At 41.1% G+C, this 16,363-nt stretch overlaps 1 protein-coding gene across 13 annotated transcripts in view; it reads left to right on the top strand.

The window, feature by feature from the left end:
- The window catches only part of PRDM16 (PR/SET domain 16), a 453,301-nt gene that overhangs the window by 349,353 nt on the left and 87,585 nt on the right, over positions 1 to 16,363 (top strand). Inside the window, exon 1 of one of the 13 annotated variants that reach the window (XM_065575151.1) lies at positions 1,481 to 1,863. The exons of the other annotated variants lie outside the window; for them this stretch is intronic. Within the exon in view, the coding sequence (XP_065431223.1) occupies positions 1,750 to 1,863 (114 nt within the window). The 5' untranslated portion in view covers positions 1,481 to 1,749. Of the gene's footprint in view, positions 1 to 1,480; positions 1,864 to 16,363 lie in introns of those variants that run through there. 13 annotated transcript variants of the gene reach the window in all.

Genomic DNA, 16,363 nt, shown 5'->3' with positions numbered 1-16,363 from the left:
CGCCACAAGGCCCAGTCATCTCCCCTATATTGTTCTGCATCTCTCTGAAGTCTTCGAAAGAGCTGGTGAAATAATACAGGCTGAAGCACCAACAGTGTGCAGGGGACATCCAACGCTGTGCATCTCCTTTAGATCAAACGCTCCCTGCTAGCTTTCCAGTGGTGAGCCAAAATCAGCACCAGCAGAGATGACGTTGGTGAAAAAAGAGGGAAGTGCTTCAAAGTACCGACATCCTTATTGAGAGCACATGCCTTCAGATTGGTCAATTGCTCTGCGGCTTTGGGGTCCTTTGGGACTCCCCTGTGCAGTTGGCTACCCAAATAACTGGAGAGGCAAAAACACCAACATCCCTCTGCCAGAATATTGTCCTTGTGCCTATCAGACGTAGCTCTACATTCGTGACCGCCAGGCTTAATTATTGCAACCCATCATATCTAAGAATAAATACTCATCCCCTGCAAAAGCTCAAACTGGTATGAAATACAGCAACCTGCCTGCTTAGTCACACAGATTGCTACAAACCCCTCGTCCCGGCTAGTAACCACCTACACACTGAGCAGCATGACTTAGTATTTCAGAAGGCTGCTGCCACCTTGCTCACAGCAGGCATCAGAAAGGGGCATAGAACCCGTTCCTGGTCCAATTTAAACCAAGGACCAAACTCACAGTGACTTAACTGGGACTGGATTGGGGCTACATACAGCAGAGGGGTTTCCTGCTCCTCAGAGTTGATTTCTTAGCTGATTTCTCTTCAAGAAATCTGCTTTCAAACATTCTCTCAGTGCTTGCAATCACATCAAGCATTTATTGTTAGCATTTCCACTTTTGGGTCCCTCCATCAGCTCACCCTTTTTTTCCCGTTTGCTTTTATTTCATCTTTTAAGGATTTTTGCAGTTTGGTTTTAAAATTACTTTCTCGCCCATAGTGCTGGTATTATTGTATTATTTTTTTCAATGTACTCTTGCAATGTTACCTGCTTTGGGTATGAAGGCAGTTTCTATATTTAAAATCATTCTCCTACTTTGTTTTTTAAATCTTCATTCTTTCTCTCTCTCTCCTAATTTTTATTGTTGTTTTGGGTGTGATTTGAGCTGCATTTTCACATACCTCTGCTCTATCATTCGATTCAGTCTCTATTTCTTCTGGGCTTTTTGGGGTTTTTTTTTTATCTCTCTTCCTCCCTCCATGGGCCCAGCCTCTGTGATTAAGTCTGCAGCTCTCCTGCTGTTTTTAATAGGCCTGTAGGCCTGACCATCTGATGAGAACCAAACTGCACAGCGTGCTCCTGAATACTTTCACTGGAATCTCCTAATGCACAGTATTAATCATTACTGTCAAACCATTCAGGCCCTAAATATGTCCACCCAGTATAAAATTATACTAAACAGGAAAAAAAATTGGGTTCATATTAAAAACAGACATTAGACAGACAGTCCCCTGACTTTTCGGGCCCAAAGGCCACTGGCATTATCCAGTTTAACAAACAATGGATTACTCAGAGTAGGTTTTTCATGTTTGGTGTTCATAAGTTTCAAAATATAAGCATAGTGAGTGAAAGGAAATCTAGAAAGGTGTGGCTTCCTCTAGCGCTTACTAGTACATATGCCTGGGTAATAGTTTTGTAGCGTACTCTATTCAAATGCATTTCTCTTAGTGAACTTAAGAATTGTGTAGCAAGAGAAATCTTCTGCTGCTGCAATTAAAAGGCACCAAGTGCTATATCAGTAGCCATTGTACTAAGTTATTGCATGGGTGGACTTTGGGAATTCTTTTCCACAGTATATGGATTGAATTTGATCCTGGGAAGAGTAGAACACAGCATATTAGGAAGGCATGGTGTTACTTCACAAGTCCCAAGAAAGGTAAGGCTGCTTCTCTGCTAGTTGGTTTAGAATTATAGTGGTGTGTTTTAAACTGTGTTTATTCCTGCTATTTCTAAACTGCTGGGGAATGCAGCCCTTAGAATTAGATTGCTTTGTTTTGGTTTTGCTTTCCCATCCCCTCCACCCTCATCCCCTCAAAAGATTGTTTCTAACTCTCGGCAGCAAGAATGTCTTTATTCTTTGGAGATGGTGATCAAGGTTGATACAATACAAGTTACAGAAGGTTAGTGGTAAAAATGCATTACTCTTGATGTTAGATTTATTGATGATTTCATTCAATGTTCTGAGCTATGGCATATACCCACCCCAGCCTGCATGCCTGCCAGTACGTTAAAAAGGTAGTCCTGCACAGACACCCTTCAGCAATGCTCACCACAGAGGGTGCGTTCATTATTGAGCACGATAACCTGGCATGCTGTAGGAATTTGAAAACTGCCCAGCTAACAATTACAATATTTTAAGGTAAATGCAGGAAATTTTGCTGGAATTTTACTAGGACTACTCTTTGTTCCAGTGGAACCAGCATACCATTCATGTTTTGGCATCACCGGTTAGGGAACAGCACTAAATGTGAATGTGCCACTCATTATCCATGTGTACTGATGCTAATGTAGCCATATACCATCCTCTCATCTCTTTCTGGTCCCCTACTTCGTTCTGTCCAAGCTGCAAGACTAACCAGCCCGTTTTCTGTCTTTCTCACACCCTCATCTCTGGGCCCTCTTCCATGTAACATCCTAAACTAGGACCAGATCTAGACCACCAGAACCTTTCACATGGGCTACCAGAGAGCCGTTGGAAGGTAACAACATTCAGCCTGAATTCAGAACACTGGCCAACTGATGAAAAGCTCCATATCCCTTCTCTTTACCTTTTTGATAAAGGGAGCAGGTCTCAAGCCTCCACTTTCTCTTATAGTTGTCTTTATATTGTCTTTATTATCTGTGACAGATATGTATCAGTTGGGGAAACAATAGATATTACTGACAAACTGTGGCTCCCTTTTGTGCACTATTGTAAGTTGTATTCTTTTGTTTTCATGGCTAATAGGATCAATAATTTCATTTATAACTGTATTGCTGTACTGATTCTGTTACATTCTGTCTTCAACATGTGTCTTGTTAGTTTAAGGGAAGCCGTGTGTGTGTGTGTGTGTGTGTGTGTGTGTGTGTGTGTGTGTGTGTGTGTGTGTGTGTGTGTGTGTGTGTGTGTGTGTGTGTGTGTGTGTACACATATGCATATAATATGCCATACTTTTCAAAAGTGGCTAGTAAGTTTGTATGAATTTTTGGGTGCTCAGTATATGACTCCCGAATATTAAAGCGCTCCAAGTAGTTAGTTGCTTCAAAAAACCTTGGTCAGATTTTTTTAAAGAACTTGTGCCTGCACAGATCATAGTTTAAACAATCAGTTATGAAAACTAAAAATATGTTCTTATACTTAGCCAAGCAGTAAAAATGGAGCATTTCCTACCCTGACTCCTGGCTGATTCTTTACCATGCTGAGGAAAAATTAATCTAAGAATTGAGATGCAATTTGGTTTGTTATAGTTTTTACAAAGATGGTCAGAAGTGACAGCTGTGTGATATGCTCAAGGTATAGACTAAGATGAGGCAACCAAATTTATTTCAGTTGGACTGTAAGGTTAGAATTAGGTAGAGATTCCAGAAATTGGGGAAGGAAAGAGAGAGAGAGCTCAGAAACAAGAGCTTCATAACTTTCCCTAAAGAAGACCCTTTCCCTAGTTACTTATCCCACGGGGTCAGCTCCCAAGATAATGACTTTGGGGTGGAAGAAGAGTCTTTCTTCCTTCCCTTTATCCAGAATCTCTGAGTGTTGGAGGACAGAGAGGTCTGTTTATGTAATCAAATACTGTAACACCAATTGAGATCGATGGAGCTGCAGGAAATGCTTGTGTGACTTAGCTCCTCCCCCTCACTGAGAAGTACCTTAAAACAACCAGACAGACTGTGTCCAGACGATCTGTCCCAGGTTTCACACACAGCTACCGGTGCATGATGGTTAAGGAGAATTTAGTCACTGCTCATATAATGTGGATGTAACCGATAATGGTTATCGCTATCTACCAAACTCCTGAGTCTCAGTGCTTGGATTTAGGAGCTGCCTGTAAATGGGGACGAAACACCAACCCAAAGGGTGATCTGACGCCAAAGTAAATTTCATCACAAGTCAATGAGTGAATGCATCCTGCACATTGTCACTGCCAAAATTCTACCTGGGAATGGCTCAGGATTTTGGCCTAAAAAGAAAAAACATACACACACACTCGCCCGCCCCCGGCGTGGGTCAGAAAAGACATGGGGGAAGTTGCCATAGCAATTGTATTAATTAATGTATTTCTTTTTTAGGAAAATTCAAAAGCTGAAAATTATCAGCCAAAACCCAAATGTTTGGATTCAGAAATGCCACCACATTGCCTCCTCTAGGTGCTGTGTTCTCTGGCCAGACGATGTCTCCCCTGATATGCTACAGTACCCCTTGCTAAGCTGCCACTTAAATTGACCTTGGCCAAATTTGGGCTACTTTCACAGGGATGGCAAAAGGCATATCACTGGCACAGCAGCCCCCACCCCCTCTTCCACCCCAGCCAGATTTCAAGTCCTTGCTCCAAAGCACGGAAGCTTGTACATGAATGCCCGCCTCCTGGGCGCCCCTCAGACCTCATGGCAGCCTTGCAAGTTTCCCTCTTGGTTCCTCAAATAAACTTAGTACAGCCTCCGGACTATATAATTAGCCTTTTTGTGTGGTTAATTTATTGCCAAAAGTCCCACTGCCAGAATCCTCCCACCCAGCACAGTCCAAACAGTACATTTTGCCGAACAATCCAACTCCAAGGACGTCTGTGGCATCTCTCAGCGCACCCCAGCTGTCAGGTACAGTTCCAACATCTCTTCCCAGCCTCTCTAGCTCAGGTACTCCTCCACCCTGCTTTCTTCCCAGGTAGAGTTCCAGCTCTTGCCTGGAGACACCAGTGGGCTCACCCCTCCATCAGCCCCCAGCCTTCAGTCCTCTCTGGCTCTCTGGCTTCAGCTCTCTGGTTCAGAGACCCACCAGGCATCTCTCTTTGCTGCTATTAACCTGGCTTCAGCCCTCCCTGGCTATGGCTTTCTGGCTTGAGAACATTCGTAGGTGACCCTCTGACTGCCTTCCACTTTCACCAGCTTGATCGGGCTTCAGAGGTGTCCCCTCATAGAATCACAGAATCATCATAGAATATCAGGGTTGGAAGGGACCTCAGGAGGTCATCTAGTCCAAACCCCTGCTCAAAGCAGGACCAGTCCCCAACTAAATCATCCCAGCCAGGGCTTTGTCGAGCCTGACCTTAAAAACCTCTAAAGAAGGAGATTCCACTACCTCCCTAGGTAACCCATTCCAGTGCTTCACCACCCTCCTAGTGAAAAAGTTTTTCCTAATATCCAACCTAAACCTCCCCCACTGCAACTTGAGACCATTACTCCTTGTTCTGTCATCTGGTACCACTGAGAACAGTCTAGATCCATCCTCTTTGGAACCCCCCTTCAGGTAGTGGAAAGCAGCTATCAAATCCCCCCTCATTCTTCTCTTCTGCAGACTAAACAATCCCAGTTCCCTCAGCCTCTCCTCATAACTCATGTGCTCCAGCCCCCTAATCATTTTTGTTGCCCTCCGCTGGACTCTTTCCAATTTTTCCACATCCTTCTTGTAGTGTGGGGCCCAAAACTGGATACAGTACTTCAGATGAGGCCTGACCAATGTCGAATAGAGGGAAATGATCATGTCCCTCGATCTGCTGGCAATGCCCCTACTTACAAAGCCCAAAATGCCGTTAGCCTTCTTGGCAACAAGGGCACTCCCTGAAGCTCTCAGCCCAGCTCTGCTCTTTCTTGGAGCACATTTTACTCTCAGGACCCTCTCCCTTTCCAAACTCTGGGGTTCATAACTCTCCCCATAAACTCTCTCTCTGGATTCTGATCACCCCTCTCTGGCTTCTGACCTCTTCCTTATAACTCCTACGGGCAGCCCCACCCTCCTCATTTCACCAAACTAAGGCACAGCTGCACTGGAGCAGGAGAGCTAAGCCCAATGTCATGTAAGTAGCCAGCTATCCTGTTACAAAGCTCCATAATTTTTTTTCAAAGAAAAGGTCTCCGGATTTTCTTTTAACATGGGCAAAAACATGTATTTTGTCCCTAGCCACATTCTCCGAAATGGCTGTACCATTTTGGCTGAAATATAAACAAAAACCAACAACCTGAAGCAGTCACCTGGCATATAAAAGTCCAGCCAAATGAGTAAAGTTTGCCAGAGTTATAAGCAACTGAAAACTGGGTTTCATAGTGAGGTCAGACAACCTTAATAGTAGGCTGTGCTACCAGATCCACTTAAAATGATACCTCCCAGACATTTTGTGATGATTTGCACCTTTTTCTAACCCTATTGGCACTGCCTTCTCTCAGAGGGGGTGACCAGAATAGATCAACCTGTTCTGACATGGCAATCACTGCACCAAATCCTCTGTGGAGTATTTATCCTCCCAGAGGTGTGTTTAACTAGTCGGTACATTCAGGCTACGCCTACAATTGGAGCAAAGGCTGTGATTCCTAGTTCAAGTACGCATACCCCTGCTTACTCTAATCAAACGAGTGTGCTAAAAGTAGGAGAGTACCTGCAGAGCACGGGCAGTGGTGGGCGGTGGCACAGGCTAGCCGCCCTGAGTAGGTGCCCACGGGAGTCCAGGCAGGTTTGTACACAGGGCAGGTAGTTTGGGATGCTGCTGCCTATGCTGTCGTGACTACACTTCTATTTTTAGCATGCGAGCTCGACGCGAGCTAGCGCAAGTACGTCTGCTCGAGCTGGCATTCGCACCTCCAGCTCTGAGTGTCGATGCAGTCTTGCTGGGCTATGTAGCTCTACAACTCCTAAACACATTTTTGCTCTGCAAACTAATATCTGGGCTTCGTTTTTGTCACTCTTCCGCCTTTCCGAGGGTTTGCATTGCTCCCTAGAAGAAGTATGGTTGCGTTTTAGTACAGTGCCTTCAAGATTACTTTGCACAGGCTGTGAACACATCTATCCAAATTGCATCCCTGGCCCACATTGAAATGAACCTCTCATCCTTATAGAATGCACTAAAGAGCTTTGAAAGGGACATAAGCCCCACCACCACCCGTGCTTCAGAGCATAAACCAATCTCAGATTAATGGGGGTTAGGAAGAAACTTTTGCTGAGGGCAAATTACTACGTAACTGTCTGCTGCAGGGAAGCCTGCACTTTGCAGTGAAGCATTTGGTGCTGGCTAGTGTTAGGGAAAGGACAGTCAACAAACTGGACCATGGGTCTGATCCAGACTGAAAATTCCTCTGAATTGTCTAGGATAATCGTTTACTTCCTTCCTTCCCTGGGGGCTGGTCTACACTGAAAACTTACATCAGCCTAGCTGTGTCTCTCACAGGTGTGAAAATGCACATCCCTGAGAGATACAGCCATGCTGACCTAACTCCCCTGTTTAGACAGCACCAGATTTCTTCCGTTGACCTGGGTACCACCTCTCAAAGAGGTGGGTTACCTACAGTGACAGGAGAACCCCTCTCGTCAGTCTGCACTGAAGTGATCCAGCTTTTCTACTGTACCGTTTTAAGTGTAGCCATAGCCTGAATCTTTGTAAACACAGAGCAGTAAAGAAGGGTGTGATTTGTACCCCCTCCTCCTCCTCACTGTTTAAAATGGTCTTCAGCATCTTGAGCAACGTAAGCAATATTCCTGTAGTGGGAAACCAGATGGAGTTCATCTGAAATAAACCTTGCTATATTGGTACAAGTAGTTACTGGAGATAATTTAACCTAACAAAAGGAAATTATGTATGATTTTTACCTTACTTCTTTTCTCTACATACTCACTACAGTATACATGATGATTCATGCCAAGAGAGGGAGGGGGAGATCACACATAATTCAAACCATTTCGAAGGAAATGGACTCTTGGAGGTGCGCTGAATAGAATAGAAAATTGTTAATAGTTGAAAAATGTCCAAATGTTCCCTTCTGAAAAGTCAATGTGAAACAATTATAACCAGTAGCGCTAATATTGTCCGCTTAAGCATTCTTTTAGCTCGGCAGACTGAAAAAAAATCCATTTGCCAAACGTAGTCTTTAAAAAATAAAGAAGAATCCTTTTCAAAGATCAAAAGACCCATGGCACAAATTAAACAGATGCCTAGGTTGTATGTCTTCATGACTTTCCACATTTACAGGATTGACTTGATTTTACCTGTTTAAAATGAGCACCGATGTCTCCTTCAAGCATGCTTTTAAAATATATATACAATATTAATCCTATCTTGCTCTCCTTAGAGAATAGTATACGTACATTAGAGAGCTTTGTTCCTTATGTATCTGCTTTAGTGTAACATGTTTCCATAACTGTATTATTAGTTTTGTCCAGCCTACAGTAAAAAGTGATTCTGTAGCTGGCATCCTAGTGTTAGGTCATATTAAAACCATCTGTAACAAATCTTTATTTGCAGTTACTTTGGAGTTCAAATTTCAGTCTCTACTCCACCTGTCATCAATGTTTATCCTCATAAACTTTCACAGCTTCTTTTATTCTGACTTTTTTTCCCCTCTAGAAACCTTTTTTCTGGATTTTTGGCAATCTTGCTCTTATTTTTCTAGCAAAATTTCTCTCTATTTGACTTAACAAAGATACAAGGTTAATGAATCCTTATCTACAATATCTGGAGTGGAATTAAGTGTCTTTTTTGAAGTAGGGAAGTAGCTCCATTGCCAAAAGTGATTTTGTATACATTTTGGCATGGGATAATGGTCTATCATATTGAATATGTAATGTGCCTTTCTGCAAGTTAGTACAAGCATGCTTTTGTTTTGACTCTGGTAAATAATTCTGATCACACTCATTAATAGCTATTTAGAGAGAACACTGACAAACTGTAGAGGTAAGTTCACAAAGATCTATTTGGCAGGCTGTTTACTGTACAATACAGCCAATTGTTTTGAGTATTGCCAATTACATAAAATATAGAAGTCTAATTAAAAGCATTCGTAATTAAGTGGGCACCAAGTAAATTAGGGTATAATTACATTAGAGCATATCAAGAAAAATATTTCACACATTTGAAGGCATGTATAAATAATAGAAATAATTATTTGATCTGCTATCATCCACTGTTATAATGGCCACATGTGAGAGTTTTGGTATGTGGTTGTAGAAATACGATGTTAATCAGTTGTTTCACTAAGACAACTTTATTTTGTGCCTCAAAACAAATATTTGTTGTCTCAGTTATTAATCAAAAGTATCTGGTTCTATAGAAAATAATCCTCTGGAGATTTTAGAGAACAATTTTCCTGTTCTTTGCCAGCATTTATCCTCTTGACTTCTAGAGTTGGATGATCCTAGGAAACCTCTTATCAAACCACGCTGGAATTTTTGGTTAAACATAAAATTCAGGAACTTGATGGTCAAAGGAGTCTCTTTATATTTATGCTGGATGTTTGGCTATGATCCAAAACTATCTTAAGGTATATTATACTTCAGCCAATCACCTTAGTATCTCTGAGTACTCTCCACATACAATTGCTAGTAATAGCAAAGTCCCTACTAGACTTCACTGGGTCTCTGGCACTTCTCCCTTTATGGGGTAAAAATCTCTGCTTGGATTAAAGGAGTTGTTTATGATATTTTGTAGATTATATTCATTTTTCTAATATAGAAATATAGATTTGATTTTTTTTAATTAGTAGGGGTTGATTAGGGAGAAGGGGGATGTCAGTGTTGTGAGTGTTGTTCTTATGGTAAAAATATTTTTGCGAAGGGGAAGGTTTTGCAGCATTTCCTAAAGATAGGCAAATCTAGAGTTTGACCAATCTCCTCTGGAAGTATGCTCCACAGTCTGCTCTCCCTGAGTGAGAACACTTTGTCCCCAGATCTTGTGTGCTTTGTCCAGGACTTTGTGAGCTGATGTGTCCCAGGGGAGTGCAGCTGTTGCTGTGGTTCATAAATCAAAAACCTAGTTTTTAGTGTAGCAGTCCATTAATTGCTTTGAAGATTAGGACCAAAGCCTTAAACTGGCATTGGACGCCTGTGGAGGGAGTTAAACATAGGTGTAATGTGCTCACAGGAGTCTAGAACATGGAGAGCACAGGCAGTCACATTCTGTACCAGCTTGAGTTTATGCATCATCTTCACACTCAGCTTCAAATACAGTGAATTTCAGTAGCCCAGCCTGGAGGTAACAAATGTGAACATTCTAGTGGGTGCTCTACATTTAGGGTGCCCAACACTATCTATTATAAAAGTTGATTGCTACCTCTTTTCCTAAAATCTACATGATCTGTGGCAGGCTTTTACATTCATCAGGAAGAAAGCCATGGGGCCAAAGAAGTACCTTTTCTTTTCCCATGCAATTCAATTCAGGTTTAGCTGAGTTATAAACTGTTAAAATTGCCATTTCCCTTCTTTTACTTGAATTCCTCCGAAAAATGTTGTCAGCCATCCAAAATAATAATTGAACATGAATGTTCTAAAGAGCCAGGCCCATGCTACAACCAAGCAGCAGAACATTATTATAACCCTGTTTTTTTCCAAGGATCCCTGCCTGATTCCATGTGTGATTGGGATGCACAAGGGGCAAAATTAAGATTACCCAGACAACCCATAAACCTGGCATTTCCTTACTTTTGAGTATTGGACTTTATAGCCTAAATAACTTTCTTTTAATGTCATTTTGGATGTAATTCATATTCACGATGGCTGATTGGAGTTCTCGGACTGATTCTTAGGAGTCGGCAACCCCCATCACAGCAAGAGCTGGGCTGGACCAAAATTCAAGATCTGTGCAGCTCTAAACTGATGAAATTCTAATCGAGATGAACGCTGTGGGTGTGGTATGGCTGAGCCATAACTTGGGATCCGAATGTCCTTGAATTTCTAAGTTCTGAATCAGAACTTTGCATCTCAGACCCATCTCTAACCACTGGCGTCCACACTGATCACATTTGAGGAAAGGGCGCACCTAACCATTTATAACTGGTACACACACTCACCTTGCCACAGTTATAGCCCAAGCTTCTCAAGAGAGACAGTTCATTAACACAACGGGAGTATATGCAGCTGAAGGAAGAGTTCTAACACTGTGTTCATTTTAAAAAAAATGATGAGAGGATCCACAGGAACCTTCCTGTCCTCAAAAGCAGCATGGTCGGGATACTAAGAATACATCGTGACATACATAGAATATGTTTTCCTACACCTATGTTTTCAAGAAAGGGCGAGGTAGAGAGTTTGCAGGTGTGGAGCCCCGTGTGCTGTCAATCAAACTCTGGGCAATGCCCTTGATTTCACACACAGGAGTAGAGCTGTTATGCTGAACTCCTATACAGTTCATAGTCTTTTTTTTTTTTTTTTTTTTTTTTAAACTTAAGGTGTTTCTGCATTTTCAAAGGTGGAACATCCTTGGTAAGTAATAAAGCGACACCAGATGTGCTCATGATGTCCCATTAGTGTAACATGGTTACAAGTCCATTCTAGTCTTTCATTTTCTGCAGCAAAACCATTTCTGTTTGATTTAGTGAAGACACTGATTTAACAATCACTGCAGTGTCTGTTACACAATATTCCATTGAAAGGCACCAAAAGACTTTTGAAGTGAGATAAAGTTGCAAGGAACAATGTGCCAGGCATCATGTTATACAATTCTGTTCTGTGGTGAACTTCAGGCGCTACAGACAATTTAAACTCTTTTCTTTTAACCACTGATTTTTTTAACCCATTTAAACCTTCACTTATTACCATGTCAGAATGTGCATGGACTTTAAAGCTGTTTCTTCCTATTGATTCTACTGATTCAATTTGGTCTTATTTTGGTTAGATTAATTGCTAATTGCAGGGCTGTGGTTAACCAATACAAAGGGGGGGTGGATGAAACCTTGGAGAGCAATTGAAAGTTTTGTTTCCTTTAATTAGCCTACTTTGCAACAGATGACATGGTGATGGCAACCTTGAAAATATCTAGGTCCTAAATTTTCAGTAGTGATCTGTGACCTCCATTTTTGGTGCCCCATTTGAGACACCTTCAAGGGGCTTCGTTTTCAGAAGATGTATGCTCTGCACTCCTTCTGCAGTACATGCTACTGTATGATTAACTAATTTATCTTGCAGGCTAACATGCACCTTATTAGACATGTTATGTTAGATCTCAGCCAGAACTCCTAAACTGTCAATTGTGATAATAAACCCTGCCCCAGGTAGTGAGTATTTGTAGATTGGGTAAGAGAGAGAGTTTTAAATTTGCTATTTTAACCTATCTGATGTTCTAAGTAGAACTATTAAACATTTCAAAAAGATTCTAATAGTAATTAATGACTTCAGATTACTGATAGTGAAACAAAAGGTTCATTTGTCAGAAAACAAGCATTCTACTGTACTGGAAGAATCACAGCTTCAATAATTCTCCATAAAGTATGTTTTCCACTCTGATATCTGTTGTTGCTCTTTCAAGTAGGATCTGGGGAATAGTTAATAAGCACATGGTTTCTCTCAGTGTTTCCAGGGCTACCCAGTGTAACAGAGCTAGTAACTTGCATTCCTGCATCGAACTGTGGTTCAGTGCTGAAGGAAATGGGACACTCTTGCAACTATTGTTTCTATCACTTTTCCAATATCATTGTAAATACTTGTGAATCAGGTGCTTGGTGGGCAGTGTGCGTCATACAAAGTCATACCAAGTGAATGGTCCCAACTACAAAAATGTAGTGTTTCACAGAACGATGCAAATGGGCCACTAGTGGAGGAACACAGTCATTTGAGAACAAATAAATAGTTTTTGTCATTAAGCAATGATTGCTGCTTAATTACATCAATCTCACTGTTATGTTGTGCTCCCCTTTGTCCCTCCAGTCAGTTTGTTGTATCTATCGTCTCTATTCTTATGCTTAAATTGTAAACTCTTCTTCAGGGCACCACACAACACAAATTATTATTAATAATATTATTTAATCAACGATAATGTATGAACAGATGCAAAAAAAAAATCTGAACTGACCTTTTCTGAGGTTTCTAAATTTTATTTTTAAAAGTATTTTTGCACATATTTCCTGGTGTCAGCCAGGGGAAAGGAAGCAGAAATGTGACACTGTCTGAGACAGCAGAATCTCAGAGCCTGCAAACAGATTTTCAGCTTGCAAACATGTGATCTCCAGCTTGATTTTTCAGATAAGTTAAACATAAGCACACAGGATTTGGATGCTTATTCAAACCTGTAGAGCTTCTCCTCATTGCCACTCCATCCATGTTGATCTTTGCCTTGCTGCTTTTAAAAATTTATTTTAAATCATTGGTGCAGAGTGTGTGTGCGTGCGTATGTGCATAATGATTCTGATGCGGTTTCAGCTACAACCATAAAATTGTCAGAAAACAAGCCTCATCTTTATAACATAGAGCACATTATGGACGTTTTTAGTTTCTTTGACGTTAAGGAGAAGGAGGGGAAGTGAAGCAAATGTGACAAACACCAGCTCTTTAATGCTAGGCTTGTTACTGCTTTGAGTGCCCTAAGGGTTAATGTAACAGTTTTAAGTCCTTCAGTCACACCCACCCCCATCTAGTGAACACTTCCAAATAATCCCTTTATAATAGAGCCGTTTCCACAGATTGTATCTAACCCGTGCATTAATGGGGCCCATTGGTGTCAAGCATTTTAACAAATACAGGCCAGCCAGCTGCCCTGGGAGCCCCTCTCTCTAACCATGTACGTTAATGATCTTTTGCCCCTCTGACTTTGCTCCCCTGCTGCAAGGACAAAATTAAACTACTGCGGATGGCAAAATAGTTATTTGATGCCCAGGCAATTGCATACTTCCAAAACTCTCCATCGCGGACGGCCAGATGGACTTTATAGAAACCAGACCCAGGGCACAGTTTTAATTATCATAGTCCTGTCAGAAATGAGTGAAATTCTGAATGACCGCATGAAACAAACCAAAAGCCTTACATATGGATTTTTTCCTCAATAAAATTTTATGGCTTCTTAAAGAAACAGCATTCATATATTTTATGAGGCCTAATCATTCACTAATGCCTATAATAGTGCACCTGTGGCACTCAGCCCCATGGAAATTACAGCACTAGTCTCAGCTATGTGCTTTTGCATGTTATTGCAAACTCCTTGTCAAAAATTGAGCATATGTTCCGGAGATAAGTTAGGTTCATTTTAGCTAGCTAGCAATCATTCTAATAAGGCAAAGGAAAAGAGATTGATCGATATTTGTCTGCTGAAAATTGTGTTTCAATGTTACACGAATAAGACTAGTATTTATAAATACAAGTGTTTGCAAAGTTTACTGTGGAACACATGAAATTACATGAAGAGGTTAAATACATGGACTAGAGCTAGTCCAATACAAGACAAAATATTCATTGAATAATATTTTCAGCAAATATCACCATTAATTGCTGAATAATTACTTGTGTGTGACTAGCTCTGGAGATGGTCAAATAACAAAAAAGAATGTGTCTAACATCTTAGTCATCCGCTAGCAACATTCATGCAGCTCTAGTGTGTTCCCAACATTCTACTCTCTGACATTTCTACTACAGTGATGGTAGATGTTCTGTCTGAAATATTTAGTCTCTTCCTTTGGTCCCTATTTACACCTGTCCGTCTGTCCATGTATGTGGCCAACATCAACATAGAGTCTGCCCTGGAGAAGGATTTTGAGTAATGAAGCACATATTTCTGGAGCAGAGAAGCTTAGAATGATGGGACACATGTTTGTGAGTTCTACCCAGATTTCTGACCCAGACCAGAATATTATAGAGAGCTACCTTTCTCTTGGTGTTCTATTACTTTCATTTCTGGCCCCAAAAGAAACCAAGAAATATGTAATCAATTAATCAGTCAAGTCAAGCAGACTTTTCCAAGCTACATGATGACTATTCTAGCTTTGGTTAAAGGTCTGGGTTACTTAATTCTTGTTTTACCAGAGCAGTTGGCGCCACCCTTTTTATCAGCTTCAAGATGTCTAATTTTACTCCACAGACGAATTTTAATTCTAACCAAACTTCAGCTGTTCATGGGAAACACCCTGAAAAAGAAAGAGCTGTTTGTTTATACATTATGGATAGCTGAAGCTTGCTGACTGCATTGTGATTGATTTAAGTCATGGGGGGAAAGGTACCGTATTTTGTGTAGTTTGGCTGCAGTTTGTGAATGTCAGCAGTAGGTCAGCAATGTCAGGAACCTTGTATTGCAGTTATTAAACAGAAGTCATAAATATAGAGTAAGTGGTTTATGTCACTTCTTTCTACTCTTCTTTCAAATCCAGAGTAGACTTGGTGATTAATGATGATTAGCGTTCTCACAAATAATAGGCCATTTCTGAGGGGAGTGGGGAAAAAATACTCTGGTACAAACGTTGCAACCATTTTGAGACAAATAAGTTACAGAAGGGATAAGCAAGCTAGATCCGACGAACAGGGGGAGGAGGTGGCACTAAGGAATGGATCTTGTCTGGCTGTTAAAGTCAAATTCACTAATGAGGTCCACTTCAACAGCGTGCTGACAGCCACAGAACATACTGGCTGTGTTAGCTTCAGCACTGCTGGAATGAAGTCAGCTTTCTCTCCCTATGTTTTCTCATTACTTCATGCATTTGGCAGCTGCTAACAGACTGGACAAGCTTAGCCAAAATAAGATGCAGAAACATGGAAAAGACTATTAGTGTGTGCAGACGTTCTGATTGGGGAGATGGGCGGGAGGGGAGAAAGAATTGCTTTTATATGTATTTTCTCTTCTTTGAATTATCAGCCATAAGTGGGTTATTTGGGGGGAGGAGAGGGACCTACCATGCACATGCTCCGTTTGTTCCGTCTCTCTCCTGCTATGCCTCTTTGACAGGAATGAGTGCTCTGAGCATGTTTCCTTAGCTTGTTGCTCTTTACTGCTCTGTGGTGTGGTTTTAAAGATACAAAGTGTCCTTTTATTGGATATATCAATTCAAAAAGAGGCTAGTAGTAAACTGCGAATATTTGGATAAACTTGTCGGCCCTTAGGACTAGAAAAGGACTTTTGTTCAGAAAGAGAAAAAGGCCATTACATTACCATGGAATCACTGGATGCAGTCCAGTAAAAACTGAGCTTGGAGTAGAAAAAATGATGAGGAATGTCTAATGAAGGATCTTTTACTTCAGGTTCAATGTTTTATTTTTATTTATTTATTAGAATGCGAGATGGACATCCTATTGCATGCTCTTGTTCTGTGACAGTCTCTCTCAAGAACATTGTCCATCAAGAACAAGAACTTTGTTTAAATAAAGAGAGGAAGAGAGAAAAGAGGAACTGTGAACTGGGCATGAACACCCCAGTGGCAAGTAAATAGGTCTACAAGATGTATTCCCTTCTACGGTCTCTCAGTACCTCTGAGGTTGTCCTGATTTGTTTATTTTCTGGCTACTTAATTTTAAA

This window comes from Chrysemys picta, chromosome 21 (assembly GCF_011386835.1).
Source record: "Chrysemys picta bellii isolate R12L10 chromosome 21, ASM1138683v2, whole genome shotgun sequence".
Classification (NCBI taxonomy): domain Eukaryota; kingdom Metazoa; phylum Chordata; order Testudines; family Emydidae; genus Chrysemys; species Chrysemys picta.
This window is presented reverse-complemented; position numbering and strand designations above follow the sequence as displayed.